Consider the following 17,860-nt stretch of genomic DNA (forward strand, 5'->3'; position numbering starts at 1 on the left):
TACTGTTTATGGGAAGGTTTACTATAACAGCACCTACTGTATAAGGCAGAATGCCCATCATTCTGATTCTGACATGTGGAATGCACTGCCATTTCCATCATACTCAAATACAACTGATCATAACCACAGCTTACAACTGAAGCCTCATTACAGGAGCAGAGAAAATAGCATTGACCAGATGTCAAGTAGGTAATGTTAAGACACTTTCACAACCATGATCTCATTAAAGCCTCAAACATCTCAGGTTCAATGAGGTAGCTCTTCCAATGCCATAGAACTAATGATCTAGTGAGGGCTGAATTAGTAATGGAACCAACAGTCAATATAAACCCCAAATGCATCCCTGAGTCCATTTTCTTTTTCATTCAACATGTTGCCTTAGGGATAGCAAATTTCACAATGTAACACATACCTTAGGATGGACACAGTTATAGGAGTACCGGCCATGAAGGTAAAAACAATTGCAGCAAAGAAAATGCCAAGGAATGGGGGCAAGTTTTTACATTGACTGGAACACTTTCCAGCTTGAGCTTCAAGACTAACACTTGATGGAGTAGGTGTAATGTGAATTTCCCCTTCAATACATGAACAGTTATAATATACCTAGAAATATTAGACATAAATATATGGAAAGTGCTTATCTTGAAAACATATTTTATCATTGCAAATTAAGTGATTTCTAGACATGGCAAACACTCTTACACAATCTTAATTCAAACACAACAAACAATGATAACCCTTAAGAAATTAAGCAACTGAAAACAAAGGGCCATATTTACAAAGTAGAATACTCTGTATTTGACTTATGTGTCTATGATTTTAATTTGTAACCTGTTACTGATTCATGTCTTATAAGACAAATTGACAAGAATATAACTATTAGATGATCTAGGGGGCTTCCCTGGTGGCTCAGATGGTAAAGAATCTGCCTGCAATGCTGGAGACCCAGATTCAATCCCTGGGTCAGGAAGATCCTCTGGAGAGAGAATGGCAACCCACTCCAGTATCTTTCCCTGGAGAATCCCATGGACAGAGGAGCCTGGTTGGTTACAGTCCAAGGGGTCACAAAGAGTCAGACACAATGGAGTGCACACACACACACACACATTCTAGACTGCTTTCAATAGAACTATTCAATTGCTCAAACAGTTTTCCTGCTAATTTTCTTCTTTTCCATTATTATGATACAAAGAAAAGCATGCATTGTGACAATCTCACTATCTATGCTAGCTTGAAAGAACAAACACTTAATATAATTTTAAGTGTTTGCCACAGTAAAATTAAATAATACAAGAGTTTGGGGAAAAAAATACTGCTTTCAACTGAACTTTTTACTTTAATTTTCTAAAAAAGGAAACTGTATCCCTCTTAAGATGGCATATTTACCATAAACAAAAAACAAGTTATTACATTATCCTAAAGGTTATTTTACATATAAAAATTAACCATTTAATATATGTATACACATATACATGTATATATACATGTATACTATAATAGCATGATATGTTGGAAAGTAAAATGTTTTAAAAATCACAAGTATTACTTTTGTAGGAAAATAATTCAGGTGTATGAAAAGTGAGGCATAATCATTTTGCAAAGGCTTTTTACATCTCAACTTTATCCTCACTACAAATCTTTGTCTATGTTTAAGGCCACAGTAAAGTCAGAGCAGAGCTAGAGAAGTCAAGGTGAATCAGTGCTTTCATTGCCCCAAAGGCCACAAACCACTGGGACTGATTCAGGAAACCCAGATGTGGAGGTGACATTCCTAAAATGACTGTTATGGACTCAGCAACCAGATACACCAAATAATGAAATAATGGAGCCTTTAGAAATATTAAGAAGAAAAACTGAAAACAGTATTTTCTATCCTAATGAAATTTTACAACTCCCTTACATAAAAAAATATACAGTTGCCTATAATATAGCTAGCTGTTAGTTAACATCTGTTTCTGTCGTTTAGACCACTGGTACGAAATATATTCTATTTCTGTGAACAAACGTGTACAGTTCTTTATTACATTATTATTAATGCATTTTTGCCTATCTAAAATATTTCATTTAAAAAATCCAGTGAAAAAATGAGTTGTTACACGGATTAGCTGGGCATAAAAAAAAACCAGGACAAATAGAAAATTTGGAAGTCAAACTAACTTGCTTTTCTAAAACAATTACAAGAAGACAACTTTACTGTTTAAAACAGTAATGATAATATATGGTGACAAATACAAATATTGAATTAACCATGTCAAAATGACCAATACCATTTCAGGTGTGCTTTGGGTATTAGAATTTTTTATTTATTTACTTATTTATTTATTCATTTATATTGGTTTCCTTGTGCAGGATGTTATTTGTGTCTATACATTTTGATATGTGGATAAAACCCTTCCAACAATTTAATTCCTTGTCGTAATCTTCTAATCAAAGTTAATTAGTAGCACTTACTGATATTTTTTTGATTATTTTAATATACAGGAAAAAGCTACCTACTTATCTGCTTCTCAAAGGAACAGTTTACCTTCTAGATAGTTCTGAATCTGTGATATGTACCATGCTCACTTGTGGAATTTGATTCCTTATAACTGACACAAATACCTAATTTTTTCAACCTGTTTTGAAACTAAAGCCTCCCCAAATGTCCACAGATTTGAAAGTATGGTAACCCTCAGTTCTGGGGCTTTAAAAATCTTCCTGATGTCTTTCCTACATTTTTATAGGAACTTTATGGTAGTGATCTAATTAATTGGTTTTATTCCAAGGATTAAAACTGCACATGTCAATGAAGTCTATTAAATCTGCTATGATTTATCACATTTTTTTCTGCCATATTTTCAATATTCTTAGACCACTATTTTTAAATCTAATAAGCAAAATTTAAACTATTTTTAAATCTAGTAAGCTCCAGGAGTTGGTGATGGACAGGGAAGCCTGGCGTGCTGCAGTTCATGGGGTTGCAGTCGGACACGACTGAGCAACTGAACTGAACTGAATTGAAGCTAGATAATATGAAAAAAATGTATACTCTTTCCCACATTCTGGTTTACCCCCAGCAGAAAAATGAAATTCTACATCTCTGCTAAGATAAATGTTCAATGTATTTATCACACACAAAATCATTAGATAGGTACACATATGCATAGGCATATTTATGTGTGTGTATATGAACATATAAATATGTATAACCACACACACAGATATCCATGTTAGTTCTAAAAGAAATATGAAGTAATTTTGTGATCTTAAACTTATCTTCATATAGGAAAAAAAAGAATGCCATATCACTAATCCATATTTCAAATAACCAAGATTGTCCTGTTTTGTCATATAATTCTTATGTATCTTATTCATTGTAGTCTTTTATATCATATATTTCCCTCAGATCTTTTCAAAGTTATCACATTATCTGTTAATATATAACATAACCTATTATGTACTACTAGTAATGTGAATATTATTTTTCCCAAGGCTTTTAAATTTAATGAAGATAGAATTTTTAGATTGTAGATATAGTACAACAAAATTCTATGGGATTTTTTTTAAATGATTTAATTGAATTTAAAATAAATCATATTCAGGTAAGTTAATATGCATTCTAATCCACTACCAAAAGTAACTTTGCACTTGAGAATGGGTTAGTGATTTACACATTTTTTAATGTGTCCATCGTTTATCAATTAAAAATAACAAATATTTATTCAGTTTTTATTATATACAATGTATTTAGTAAGAATAAGAGAAGTTTCCTGCCTTCAAGGACATACAGTATAGTTGAAAAAAAATTAAAAAATGTAAAAAGGTAAATAATATTTCGGAAGTGATGCTTAAAGATATATGTGAGGAACTGCCGTGACAGTAATTGAATCTGAGGCATAAAAAATGGGAGTGGTTGGGGCCTTTTTAAAAAATTAAGGCAAGAACAACAATGAATTGTAAGTGTATAATGCATTATTGTTGACTGTAGGTACAATGCTGTACAGCAGAGCTCTAGAGCTGACTCATTTCACTCGACTGAAACTTTATGCCTGGCTTCTGAATGGAGGCGGTAGGCCAGGGAGAAGAGACTGGTCATAGCATAACTCCACTAGAGGAAGACAGAAGGGCATCCAGAAATACATAAACATACTGCCTCGTACGGTAGTAAAGGAGCAAACACAAGTTACCTTTGGATGTATTTTGGAAACAGATTGTGTACAACCTGCATAGCAGGGAGAAAAATACTGGACTCCATTTCCTCCACAGATGGGATAATAATACGATCGCAGGCAGTTACAGTGGGCATTACAAGGAGCCGTCAAGTTTCCCAGTTCTCCTGTCCTGTCAGCATGAAATAAAAGATGGATAAATTATCTACGTTATAACTTTTAATGAACAGATCAGAAGCAAATATTGCTGTATCTTGCCATTCAGTCATTTATTCATTCACTTAATGCTTATTTAATTAGCAAACAAACAAAATGTCTGCCTTTTCACATAGAGCTTAACTTCTTGTGGAAGAGATGGGCAGTAGAAACAACAACTATATAATAGAATGTCTGTCAATATTTTAAAAAACATAAGCAGAGTAAGCAAAGCGGTTTCTCATTTGGTACCAGATAATTTTTTTTTTTTGGGTGGGGGTTGGGGAGGGCTGGTTCTGGGGATTTTAAGACGTTCAACAGCATCCCTAACCTCTACCCACTGGATGTCAGTAGCATCCCCATAGCTATGACAACCAAAATGTCTCCAGACACTACAGTATTTCCCTAACATGAAAGACAATGAAGTCACTCGGTCGTGTCCGACTCTTTGTGACCCCATAGACTGTAGCCTGCCACACTCCTCTGTCCATGGGATTTTCCAGGCAAGAATACTGGAGTGGGTTGCCATTTCCTTTTCCAGGGTATTTCCCTAGGGAACGGGTAAAATGTTGAACCTGGAAGGATGAATACAGTTATAATGTTGAGCATACTCACTTTATCAATGGGAAAACTGAGGCCTAGAGGAATTAATTTACTTAACTTTCTCTGCCATCTAATATTCCTGGTTCCCAGGTTCACTGTTATTCCATCCTGCCTCTTAATAGGAGGCAACCTCTTTTAAAATATAAAGGGTTACCCTCAGCAAAGATGGGCTTCCCATGTGGTGCAGTGGTAAAGAAGCCATCTGCAATGCAAGAGACACAAGAAACTGCAGGTTTGATCCCTGGGTCAGGAAGATCCCCTGGAGAAGGAAATGGCAACCCAATCCAGTATTCTTGCCTGGAAAATTCCACAGACAGAGGAGCCTGGTGGGCTACAATCTGCAGGGTTGCTAAGAGTTGGACATGACTGAGCACACATGCATAGACAAAGATATTTTTCCAATCCCTTATCTATTTATTCATTCAACGAACATATATTGAGCAAGTGCAAGCCACTATCCTAGGAATTGGGACCACAGCACTGATAAGGTGGTTGTCATCCTGAAAGATTTCACAGTCCAGGAGCAGAGATGGACCAAATGTATACAATAATATGGTTATAGACTGTGGTTACAGATATCAACAACATGCATTTTAGATACCTGCACTGAGAAGTGATGCTTAAAACAAGCCACAGTTTAGGTAAGAGGGTTGAAGGGCTGCTACTTGAGTCGTCAATGAGTCAGTTAGCTGGGTAAATGGGAAAGGCGAAAGGCACTTCAGAGAAGCTGATAAAAGGTATAAGGATGGGAAATAGCATTCTACATTCTATATGGAGAAATATGAATGACGTCTAAGGCAGAGAGTAATAGGAAATCTAGTTGGAAAATAGTCATGGATCAGATTATTGAGTGCCTCATGAGCCTTGTTGAAAACAAAGGGCTTTAACTTATTTTGAAAAGGTAATCAAGTATTTTAGACTGAGAAATGACATTGTTAAAAGTACATTTTAAAGAAATAACCCTAGGAGTTATACAAAGTTTCCAGTTACAATACCCCAGGCAATAAGTTATGACAATGTGTAGTAGAGAAATAGAATACTGATGAAAGAAAACAGATTTGAGAAATATTTTGGATGTAGAATCAGTAATATTCAGTGTTTGGCTGAGTGGAGACAGGAACCGAATGGAAGAGTTAAGAATGACTCCTAGTGTCTAACCTGGCATTTTGGCAGAAAAGAGCTAGTTTTGGGGAAGAGACGATGGGTATGGTTTTATAAATGCATATTGAGATTAAGAGTCCCAAATTCAGTGAAGAAATTTGGTCTGGAACCAGGTATCTTAATATCCATCTGCATATGGATGTAGCTGAAACTATGAGAATGATAAGATCAACCATGTAAAGAGTGGGAAGAGTACAGAGAGGTCCTGGGAGTTCATGTATTTCATGAATACATAACGAGCTCCAATTATGTGCTTTAGTGGATATAGATCCAAAATAAATAAAGAGACAGAAATAAAGATAGAGAAAGAGAGAAAGGAAGGAAGGAAAAAGAATGGAAGTCAGGGTGGAATAAAATTTCCTGCAACCATGAAGCAACGGTTCTTGTACTGGGGATGAAAGACATAAATGAGTGATTTATCTAACTATTAGAAGGCAGTAACTGCTATATTGCAAAAAGGTGACACTTAAAGAGTAGGTGGAAAACAAGAAGTTCATACAGGAAACAGATTAAAGAGAAGGATATAAACAGGAAGATAACCAGTGGGGAATTTGAAGGAAAGGGTGATCAAAGAGTTAATTTCAAGTAATTCATCTCCTGCTTGGAGCCTCTCCTTCAAATCTATTCTACCAGCTGCGGCTAGATTTCTTTATCAAGCATGATTCCATTCATGAAATCAAGCATTACAGTCTCTGCTCTCATCTAGTTTATAATATATATGTAGAAATAAGGTGACAGAAAAACTATCCCTGCAACTCTAGAAATAGTCTCTGCACAGTAACTTTTAAATTAAAATATTCTTATAATTCCCATATTATTGATAAATGATTACTAAGAGCATCAAAGTTTAAGACAGTCATGTAAACTACCACAGAAACAAAGAAATATAGAATATATTCCTTATTATCAAGGATTAGTCACTGTAGCCTATATATTTGTAAAGGTTTATTTCATGAAGTGAAGGGGGAACTATTATCAGGAAAACAGCCAACGTTTGTTAAGTTTATGGATTTTTTAAATTTTTAAAATATGTAAAATATTTTATTTTAAAAAATTGAATACTTTTAAAAAATTGAATATTAAAATTTTAATATTATATTTAATATACACAAAAATACACATAACTGTGTGTTTATACATATACATATGTAGATATAAGAAACATGTTTAATCACAAATAGCTGAATTTAATCATTAATGTTTTATTTGAATCCAAAATATTATTCTATAAATATGCTTCTACAAAAAGCAAAGATTTCCCTAAATCTATTGCAACTCCTTGATGGATATGCCTCTTTAAGGTGCTGTTTCAGATAAGCAATGAAATTACAGCTTTAGGCCATAGAAAGAAAAAATATTGTGTGTACTTACTAAGTATAAAGTAAAATGCAAATCACCATAACCAACACTGATTACCAAAACAGACCCAAAGATCTTACAGATAGATTACCAAGGTGATATAGGACAATGGCAAATTTTAATAACTACTAGAGTTCTGGAAATATTGACAATCTCCTTTCAACTGAATTTAGTGTTGTACTCATGTGTGTGTGTACTTGGTCGTGTCTGACTCTTTGAGATCCCAAGAACTCTGTCCATGGAATTTTCCAGGCAAGAAAACTACAGTGGGTTGCCCTTTCCTCCTCCAGGGCATCTTCCTGACCCAGGGATCAAACCTGCATCTCCTGTGTCTCCTGCATTGGCAGGCAGATTCTTTATCACTGCATCTCCTGGGAAGCCCAGTGTTGTGCTCATATCAAACATTTAAAAACACATTTATTTCAAATATTATGAATATTACAAACATCCCCTGAAATGATCAGTATTACTGATCTTAAGCTTTGGATATACTGTTATATAGGACTTTGAATGAACCTAACAATAAGCCTAATTCATTAATTCAGAGTTATAAAAGCTTTTTATTCATCTATGGTTACACAGCAAAGGGCAAAGATTCTTGGCATCACTCTACTAGAAATCCTGCATCTTGACAACCTCTCTTTCTCCCACTCACTAAGGAGGTATTTCTTAAGCTTCCAAGTCTGTTCTATCCATATACTTTTTCTTACAAGTGAGTTTCTTGCATACGGTTATTATGACTAAGCGGTCCATGATATGGACATTTTAATATGCAGGGTACAGAGGTAAATTAAGAATGTAGGGCCACAGAGAAAAATGATCTGACGCTGTCACACCTCTGTTGTGGCTTGGCTTTATCTCTATATGTATGTGTGTATGGGTTTTTCCAGGTGGCTCAGTGGTACAGAACTCACCTGCCAATGCAGGAGATGCAAGAGACATGGGTTCTATCCCTGGGTTGGGAAGATCTCCTGAAGTAGGAAATGACAACCCACTCCAGTACTCTTGCCTGGAAAATTCCATGAACAGAGGAGCCTGGTGGGCTACTATCCCTGCTGTCACAAAAAGTCAGACATGACTGAGCACACACACACACACACACACACACGTGTGTGTGTGTGTGTGTGTGTGTATACTCACTTTTAGTCTTTTCATCACTAAGAATGTGTATGTAATTAAGCACGATCTCTATGTCCCATATCTTGATCTCTCTCCATGACCAGTCCCCACAGACACCTCAAACTGATACCACCTCACTTGCCCTCCCTTCTGAGTAAGCTAAGGATAACTCATTGGGTAGTGACTCTTGTTTAAGGTAGAAAACACCAGATGGACTCACATCTACATCATTTGCCAAAGTGATAGAGTAGAAGTTTCTGTACTTCTAAAAGGAACATACAAAAAACTGTGGTTTCTTGGAGCACATCTGGGTGAAGTTTATGGGTGTCAATCACATCTGTACAACTTATCCTCTATCTACCTTTCAACCTTTCCAGGTATTTCCCTCCTATGTCCAGACACATGACTTAAGTCCCATTCAAACCAGTACCTGAACCTAGCCTTCACTTTCTAGCATGTATGCTTTGGCTTAACATATTCCTCTGCATTCCCTCTCTCCAAATCTTTCTCTCTGAAACTTTTTGTATATTTAAGAGGATATATTAGCCCTATTTCTCTATTGTGCCATGAAGCCTTACTTAAATCTAAATTAAAGAAACTGAAAAGCTCTCTTCTGAATTCCACAGCCCTTTATATCTCTCAACACCTAACACACTTTTCATTCACTGTTCTGTCTCCCAATCTATGCAGCTACCCAGGAAAATCCTTTAGAGTAGGAATTTTGCTGTAAAAGTCTACCAGACGAAGCAGGCAATAAATGCTGAATAATGGTAATAAAGCTGAACCAAACACTGCTTTAGAAGATTCGCCATTTTTCATTAATAGAATGACAGACATAAACATTAGCTACAAATCATGAATGCTATTGACAAATTTTTCTCTATATTTATGTTATCTGAATCTATATTAATACAGAATTATAGAGTTCCTGACCTGGTGCAACATCCCCTTCAACAGTCTCAAACACATATATTCAAGCAATTAAAGCAGTACTGTGGGCTATAAAACACTCTGCTGAACAATGCCCTGATCCTCTACTTGTGGATTACAATTTCAAAGCAGAATAAACCAGGCAAAGAAAGATAAAATAGTCAAACCAGTTAAAGGCAGAAACATGTTTATAGGTCAGAAAAACGAGAACTTATTTCTTTAAAACAAACTTCTAAAGTAAATACAACAATGATTACCATCACCTAGTTCTAGCTTCATTTTAATTTCTCTCCTGCTCTATGTTCAATCCACCTAATGAAAGAATTTCACCATAAGGAGTTTCAAAATTTAAATCAACAGGAACATATAACATGAAATTCTCCCTAGGATGTTGAATCCACTATGGACAAAGATTCTGTAATATTGATCTTTGTATCCCTGAGCATAGTACTCAGTACAGAATAGTTGTTCCTTAAATTCTTCCTGAAAATATCCAACTTTTAATATGATATCAGTTACTGAAACTAAATAGAAAAACTACATATTCTTACATAGGAAAAGCAGCCTTCCAATTTTTTTTTAAGCCAATTACTCATCATTTTCTTTAAGAAAGCATACACTTGGAAATACACACACGGTATATTACTCTGATATTGATATCAAAAAGCAATGAAATATATTTACCCATTATATGATTCAGACACACCCGCAAATGGCTCATTTTCACAGTTGGCATAAGCAAACACAAAAGTCAGTACAAGTGAAATTACAGATGTGAGCAAAGCAAACTTCATTATGTTTTTACACGTCATTTTGAATTTCGAAACAAGAACACCACCTAAAATCTGACCAAGAGCAGCTCCAGGAATTAAAACAGTCCCTAATGAGAAAAAAGATACAAACAGTGAGAAAACATACAAGTATACTCAGTAATTTATACCAAAAATTATACTATTTTAAAACAATAATTTTTATATGTGTGTGTGTTAGTCACTCAGTCGATTTTTATATAATTTTAATAAATTTATACCATTTTAACCCAATAGAAAATGGCACCTTCTACTTCCCTCATACCAAAAATTGGAAAACATCAAAAACATGTACTACTCTGGTTCTAACATATGAAGCATTCATGTGATTTAGAAATATGCATAAATGAGTTAACAGTCATATTAAAACGAGAAGTTAATAAAATTAATGCTTTGAATATTAAGATTAATATGTATATAGCCTCTGTAGCTCTCAAATTCATACAACAAATTGTCTCATATCAGAAAATCGGAAACATATCAAAATCAGTATAAACTTCAACAAGTGGCTATCCAAAATTTTGTGCTTCCCCGGTGGCTCAGTGGTAAAGAATCTGCCTGCAATGAAGGAGACCAGGGTTCAATCCCTGTGCCGGGAAGATTCTCTGGAGAAGACATGGCAACCCACTCCAGTCTTCTTGCCTGGAGAATTCCCTGGACAGAGGAGTCTGGAGGCCTACAGTCCATAGGGTTGCACAGAGTCAGACACGACTGAAGCAACTAAGCAGCAGCAGCATCCAAAATTTTACCCACATAAAATTTAATAAACATCTAATGTGGTAAAATAAAATTATTAAAGTTACAACAAAAGAAAATGTTTTACCTGCAAGAGTAGCTGCAGAGCTAGAAGACAATCCAAACTGATTTTCTATAAATTTAGGTAAAAAGGTAGCAAATCCAGTAGTAATTAAGGCTTCTGAACAAGTTGATAGAACTAAACACATAAAGACAGTATTCCTCATCAAATTCTAAAGAGAAAATACAGTTCACCAAATGAATAACTATTATACTGCAAAATGTAGCACTAGAATGGTAAGTTCCCTGATGAAATAGCACATTTTAAATAAATACAACATAATTATTTCTAAAATTTCAGCATTTCCTTTAGCACAAAAATACAAATATTGATTATTGATAGCCTTCTATATAAATGTTGATAAAATTTATACATAGAGCACCTAGAAAATTGACACATAATTAATCAGTAGGGTAAACATGCCCTGATCACAAGCAAGGGACCAGGGAAAGGAGGTGAAAGCTGGTTTGGAAAGTTCCCTTCCCCAGTCTTACTATAAATCTCCATATAATAAATCTACGTCTTACTCAATTTTTTTATTGTGTTCTGAATTTCTATAGTCAATAAATGAAGAATTGACTGTGAACAGAGATGAGAGTGGTTCCTAAGTATCATACTTGTAGTTTCGCTCCACAAGTGAAGCAATTAGTAGTTAAGAACCTCAGTTGGATATAAAGTTAAGCAATTTTAAACAAGGGTCTGTATTTCTGGTGTTCTCAGAATCTATTAATCTACCGGAGAAGAGTAGAGAGATTCACTTATTTCACCATATGTAACTATAAAGTGAAAAACTACAAAGTATAGTTCTGGAATATTCAATGCAAAAAAAAAAAAATCCATAACTAAGCAACACACACACACAGAGGAGGCACAAAAAGGCAAGATAAAAGATTCAGAAGTCAGAGCCAGATGATGCAACATAAAAATAACAAGAATGACAGAAGGGAAAAAGCACCTGAATGAAGAAATGCAATAGTTTTTTAGAATAATAACTAGAAAATATTTAAGCTTTCAGATTGAAAAAGGTAATGGATTTCTAGTAAGCATTAATGAAAAATGATAGACTCATAGGACCTAGTAAAGTTCCTGAAAGCAAAGAGAAATTCACAAATTGGCAGATGGAAAGGATAACTAAGAATCACATTAACTTGAAACTTCTCAACTCTAACATATTTAACTCGAAAGGAGCCAAACACTATCAACATACAATGAAAATTAAAGAAGTATGATCTGAAAGTATTCATCCAGTTAGAAATATCATTCTGATATTCAAGGATACTTAGATGGCATCCTATCTGAGAAGACAGTGATAAAATGCTGTATCTATAGAGATTTGAATCAGAACTGAGATATTCAAGCATGAGAACATAAGGATTAAAAAAAGCATTGGTGAGTAATGAGTCTTGAGGTAATACATGTGAGAATTTATAAAAATAAATTTAAATAGAAACATATGAAATAAAACAAAACTACTATAAAAGAAAATAACAGTAGTTAGAATTTAAAATTATAAACAACCACAGCAAAACACAAGAATGTGCCTATATGGGAGGGGAGGAAGGAGAGTTAACAGATAGGGTGAATGAAGTAAAAATATTTTAAGGCTTTCATTTGAGGAAGAAAAAAAAATAATGAAAAGTAAATAACTTCAAATCTTGAAAAGGTAAAATTATAAATTCCCTTATGTACAAAACTTTTATGATGCTAAACAGAATACTCTGCCAAGTTTAATAAAATAGACCATAACACTATTGTTTCTTTAACCTCAAATTCAAAAGAAGTAACCTCTAACTGCCACTTTTTCCACAAAGGAAAAATACTGGTTTGGCATTCTCAAAAACATAGTTACAATTCATTGGTAATTGATCCACCCATTACATATGAGATATGGGATAATGGACTACATGCTAAGGAGTAACTACTGAATATTGATATTGCCAATATGGAATTCCAGTTGAGCTATTCCAAATCCTGAAAGATGATTCTGTGAAAGTGCTGCACTCAATATGGCAGCACATTTGGAAAACTCAGCAGTGCCCACAGGACTGGAAAAGGTCAGTTTTCATTCCAATCCCAAAGAAAGGCAATGCCAAAGAATGCTCAAACTACTGCATAATTGCACTCATCTCACACGCTAGTAAAGTAATGCTCAAAATTCTCCAAGCCAGGCTTCAGCAATATGTGAACCGTGAACTTCCTGACGTTCAAGCTGGTTTTAGAAAAGGCAGAGGAACCAGAGATCAAATTGCCAACATCTGCTGGATCATGGAAAAAGCAAGAGAGTTCCAGAAAAACATCTATTTCTGCTTTATTGACTATGCCAAAGCCTTTGACTGTGTGAATCACAATCAACTGTGGAAAATTCTTCAAGAGATGGGAATACCAGACCACCTCATCTGCCTCTTGAGAAATTTGTATGCACGTCAGGAAGCAACAGTTAGAACTGGACATGGAACAACATACTGGTTCCAAATAGGAAAAGAAGTTCATCAAGGCTGTATATTGTCACCCTGCTTATTTAACTTATATGCAGAGTACATCATGAGAAATGCTGGACTGGAAGAAACACAAGCTGGAATCAAGATTGCCGGGAGAAATATCAATAACCTCAGATATGCAGATGACACCACCCTTATGGCAGAAAGTGAAGAGGAACTGAATGACTGAACTGATACTGATACTGATATATATATACATATGTATTTGTGTGTGGAGTACATGTGTATGTATGAGTGTGTGTGTGTACACACTGTACCTTTAGAGCAGCTGGAAAATCTTTAAAACTTTGTCCAAAATTACCATCTGTAGCTTGTAAGGAATCACTCTGATGAGTTTGGGAAACTTTTTCTTCTTGAATTTTTGCTGTACCTAAAAAAGTAGTAAATATACTCACTCTATCTTCTTGCTTTCAAATGATTCTGTCTCATCATTTACACATTAAATAAAGTGAGTTAAAAGCTTTTTTCTTTTACTCTAATTCTAACAGTTTCTAGATGAAATAATATTTACTATTATCATGTCCTTTAATTTTTAATAACAGTACTGTGAATAAAGTTGAGAAAAGTCACTATGCGGAATCAGAAGCTGAATGGCCCAGAGTAGAAAAAAATCAATGAGTCCATCAACTGCTACTCTTCCTACTTTTCTTTTGCCCATTTCCAAAAGTTAATCATCTATTCTTGTACATATAACAATAGAAACAATGAAATGTCTTCAGCCTAGAGAAAAATACTTCTATAGATATGTTTATGAACCACACAATTATAAAGAAGTAAAATCTCACAGAGAAAGGAATGGATATTTTTTCCATTAATCTTTTATTTTTGTACAAATTTTTAGTATTGAAATTTGGTGGGAAATAAGTATACTACAGCATGACTTTTGTGACAACTGAAAAAAAAAAAAGTACTTGTATTATCATTAACCAATAACTAACATCAATAATTTAACGTAGATTGGGTCCTAAAGTTACTAACTAAATACAAACTAATAGTTTAAAAGATATTATATCTTGCATAAACATAAAACAAGATTCCTATAACACATAAGTTACAAATTTAGCAAGTATTTAATAAAAAGGTGAATATGTACAGTTTTATTAGGTATTAATGAAAAACCAACAAAAGCCATGAATATTAAGATTGTTACCCAATATCTCCTAAAATAGAGGCATATTCAAAAGTTTGCATAAGCAGACAACTAAGATTCTATGTAAAAAAAAAAAACATTGAATTTTCCAGAGTTCTTACTAATTCCCAGGGTTCTTATTAATCATTTAGGAAGCACCACTTGGCCTAGCATTGGAATAAAACTCTCTGGTTTTAAAGAAGACATTTTTACCTGGTAAATGTTTTGGAAAGCAAGAAAAAGGTATTATTAAAGACCAAGCAAGCAGCCAAGATATAAGAAATCCAATCCACCATGCCCCCAGCCATCGAGGGTCATCCTCAGTGATATCAATGCTGTGTGACAGAAAAACAAGAGGCAGATGTCAACTCTCTCTTGTTAATTAGAACTCAGCCCTGATAACTACATAATTTATAATTCAAATGCATATACAGAGAAATTATATTAATCAAAATTTCAAGTGGAGCCATTTTGAAGAATCCCAAGGGATAGCAGGCATAAATGGCCTACAAGTATTTCACACGACAAATACAACATAAAAGTTTTAGCTATTTAATAGTAAATATAAGTATGTTAACTATTCGAAGGCATACATAGAATTTCTGAACATTCTTCAATCTTGGCTAACTTTTTCTTCTTTAAATATTATAATATGTAGATATTATAATATGCTGTTGCTGCTAAGTCGCTTCAGTCGTGTCCGACTCTGTGCGAACCCAGAGACAGCAGCCCACCAGGCTCCCCCGTCCCTGGGATTCTCCAGGCAAGAACACTGGAGTGGGTTGCCATTTCCTTCTCCAATGCATGAAAGTGAAAAGTGAAAGTGAAGTCGCGCTGTCGTGTCCGACTCCTAGCAACCCCATGGACTGCAGCCCACCAGGCCCCTCCGTCCATGGGATTTTCCAGGCAAGAGTACTGGAGTGGGGTGCCATCGCCTTCTCCATATTATAATATAGATATAGATAATATAATATAGAATACTAAATACATCTCACAGCAAATCACCAATTTTTGTTAAAAGCCAATACACTGTGCTTCAATTGTGGCATTCATTTGAATGTAAAAATTCTGCTTAAAGTGATATACATTAACAGTTTCTTAAAATGGTTGTCATGTTTTTATATCAACAGGCTTTTCCCTAAAACACACTATTACGATAACTCATTTCACCCCACCAAAATGAAAGCCCAGCTCTCTACTCCAGGACTTCCTCTCCAAACCTTTTAGATAGTCTCTAAAAGATTAACCTAGGACTGCATACAACAGTATCGTTACATAGTACAACCTCTGAATGTTTCTATTAACCTACAGTCTCTAAAAGATTAACCTTGTCTCTAAAAGATTAACCTGGGACTATTAGCTAAAGAACAGATCATATGCTGTGACTATATTTTCTTATTCATTGTTCACAGTCATGCAAAGGACTGTGTAGTTACAGTAAAATGAGATAACATGCCCTCATCAAAGGTTACTAACTTCTCTATTCAAGAAAAGGAGAAGGTAACTCAGTGGGTAAGAAGGGGGCTTCAGAGTCAAAAAGACCTACTTCATTTCATGCCTTGGCCACTTACCCAGTTCTGTATATCAACTACCTTATAAGATAAGTAAGAGAATTAAATAAAATGGCATGTAAAACAAAGTTTTATATATATATATATATATTTTTTTTATATACAGAAAACCTGTATTATATATATCTTACATACACAAAAATACCTATATTGTCTGAAATATAGTATGGGATAAATAAACATTATCTATTCTTATCCTCCAGTGTCACAATTGTTAAAGCTGAACAACTGTTATCTCTATGGTATTATCAGAGCTACTACAGCACTTTGCCTGAGAACCATAAACTATCACGACTCTTTCAGGCTATCTACCCACAGCAACATCTACTGAAAGCACAACTAATTTTAATTAAATTATTATTTTTGAACAATGCATAGCATCTTGGTTGTATATTTTGAAAAATAAGACCAGCTAACTATTAGTCATCCTTATTTATGAATAAATACACTATACCAAGTGATGATGTGGCATTAATTCATCAAGCAACGCAGCCAAAATACTACATAAAAATTGTGTGTATTCAGTTTTTTTCCCAGAAAAATCCCTCATGACAGTCTGAAGAAATACTATAAAAATGCTCTGTCTATGGTACTAACATGATTAAAATAATAATATAAATCTAAATAAAAGAAAAATAGATATCGCCTTGCCTGTATTTCAAATCAACATCAATGTACAGGGTTAGCAATTGTCCTCCCAGCACATAGCCAACAGCAGGGCCTAAAATTGACATGGCATAGCCAATTCCTAGAAAAAAGCAAAGACACTGAACATGATCATCTGTGCAATTTTGCTTTGAATGTCTGACAAGTTAAGAAAGACAAATATTTTACTATAGAAAAACAAAATGATTCAAATTATATCAAAATTACACATTTTTTAACTAAAAAAATGCCATTTGAGTGGTATCACTGTCAAGGAGCTTCAAATACATGAATCTATATAAAATTTTTTAGACTACAATAATGATTGCAACAAATCCAATAATTATAAATATATGGAAAGCTCTATTATGTGAACTCACAGCAGGGTTAGTCTTCATCTACCATTACCCTCTGTGAACAGTGATGGTAATTATTGTCTACAATGCTCATGGAAGAAAGCAATGTGAAATGAGAAGCCTTTTATCTTCTGTGCATACATGCACGCTAAGTTGCTTCAGTCGTGTCTGACTCTTTGCGGCCCTATGGACTGTAGCCTGCTGTACACATTCCAAAAGCATTCTTTATTTTGGACTATGGCAGCTGATTTAAAACCTGGATCTGGTCATTAGTCTGCTTCTTAAAAGTAAACCAGTAAACTCTTGCTCTTAGTGAATCTCCCATTTTAATTGATATTTAAAATTTTGCCATATACAACTTTTTACTTTTTATTAAAAAATTGTTCATACAAAAAATTATATCCTCATATGGCACCACCTTCTGAAATGATTATTAACTACTGAAATTCTCATTCCTATACATGAAAGGAAAGGAATATACCAAACACAAAGTGAAGCAGACATCAGTGGCAAAAATGATTTATGTACTAGATTAAAGCTC

The 17,860-nt window shown here is 34.4% G+C and overlaps 1 protein-coding gene across 1 annotated transcript in view; it reads right to left on the reverse strand.

Annotated features, from left to right (window-relative positions):
* Positions 1 to 17,860, reverse strand: part of SLCO4C1 (solute carrier organic anion transporter family member 4C1) — an 87,623-nt gene that overhangs the window by 11,131 nt on the left and 58,632 nt on the right. Inside the window, exons 4-10 of the mRNA XM_055565547.1 lie at positions 16,970 to 17,066; positions 14,961 to 15,082; positions 13,876 to 13,988; positions 11,148 to 11,292; positions 10,200 to 10,395; positions 4,167 to 4,320; positions 413 to 603 (exon numbers count right to left, since the gene is read on the reverse strand). Coding sequence (XP_055421522.1) covers positions 413 to 603; positions 4,167 to 4,320; positions 10,200 to 10,395; positions 11,148 to 11,292; positions 13,876 to 13,988; positions 14,961 to 15,082; positions 16,970 to 17,066 — 1,018 coding nt within the window. The remainder of the gene's footprint in view (positions 1 to 412; positions 604 to 4,166; positions 4,321 to 10,199; positions 10,396 to 11,147; positions 11,293 to 13,875; positions 13,989 to 14,960; positions 15,083 to 16,969; positions 17,067 to 17,860) is intronic.

Source organism: Bubalus kerabau, chromosome 1 (assembly GCF_029407905.1).
Source record: "Bubalus kerabau isolate K-KA32 ecotype Philippines breed swamp buffalo chromosome 1, PCC_UOA_SB_1v2, whole genome shotgun sequence".
Taxonomy (NCBI): domain Eukaryota; kingdom Metazoa; phylum Chordata; class Mammalia; order Artiodactyla; family Bovidae; genus Bubalus; species Bubalus kerabau.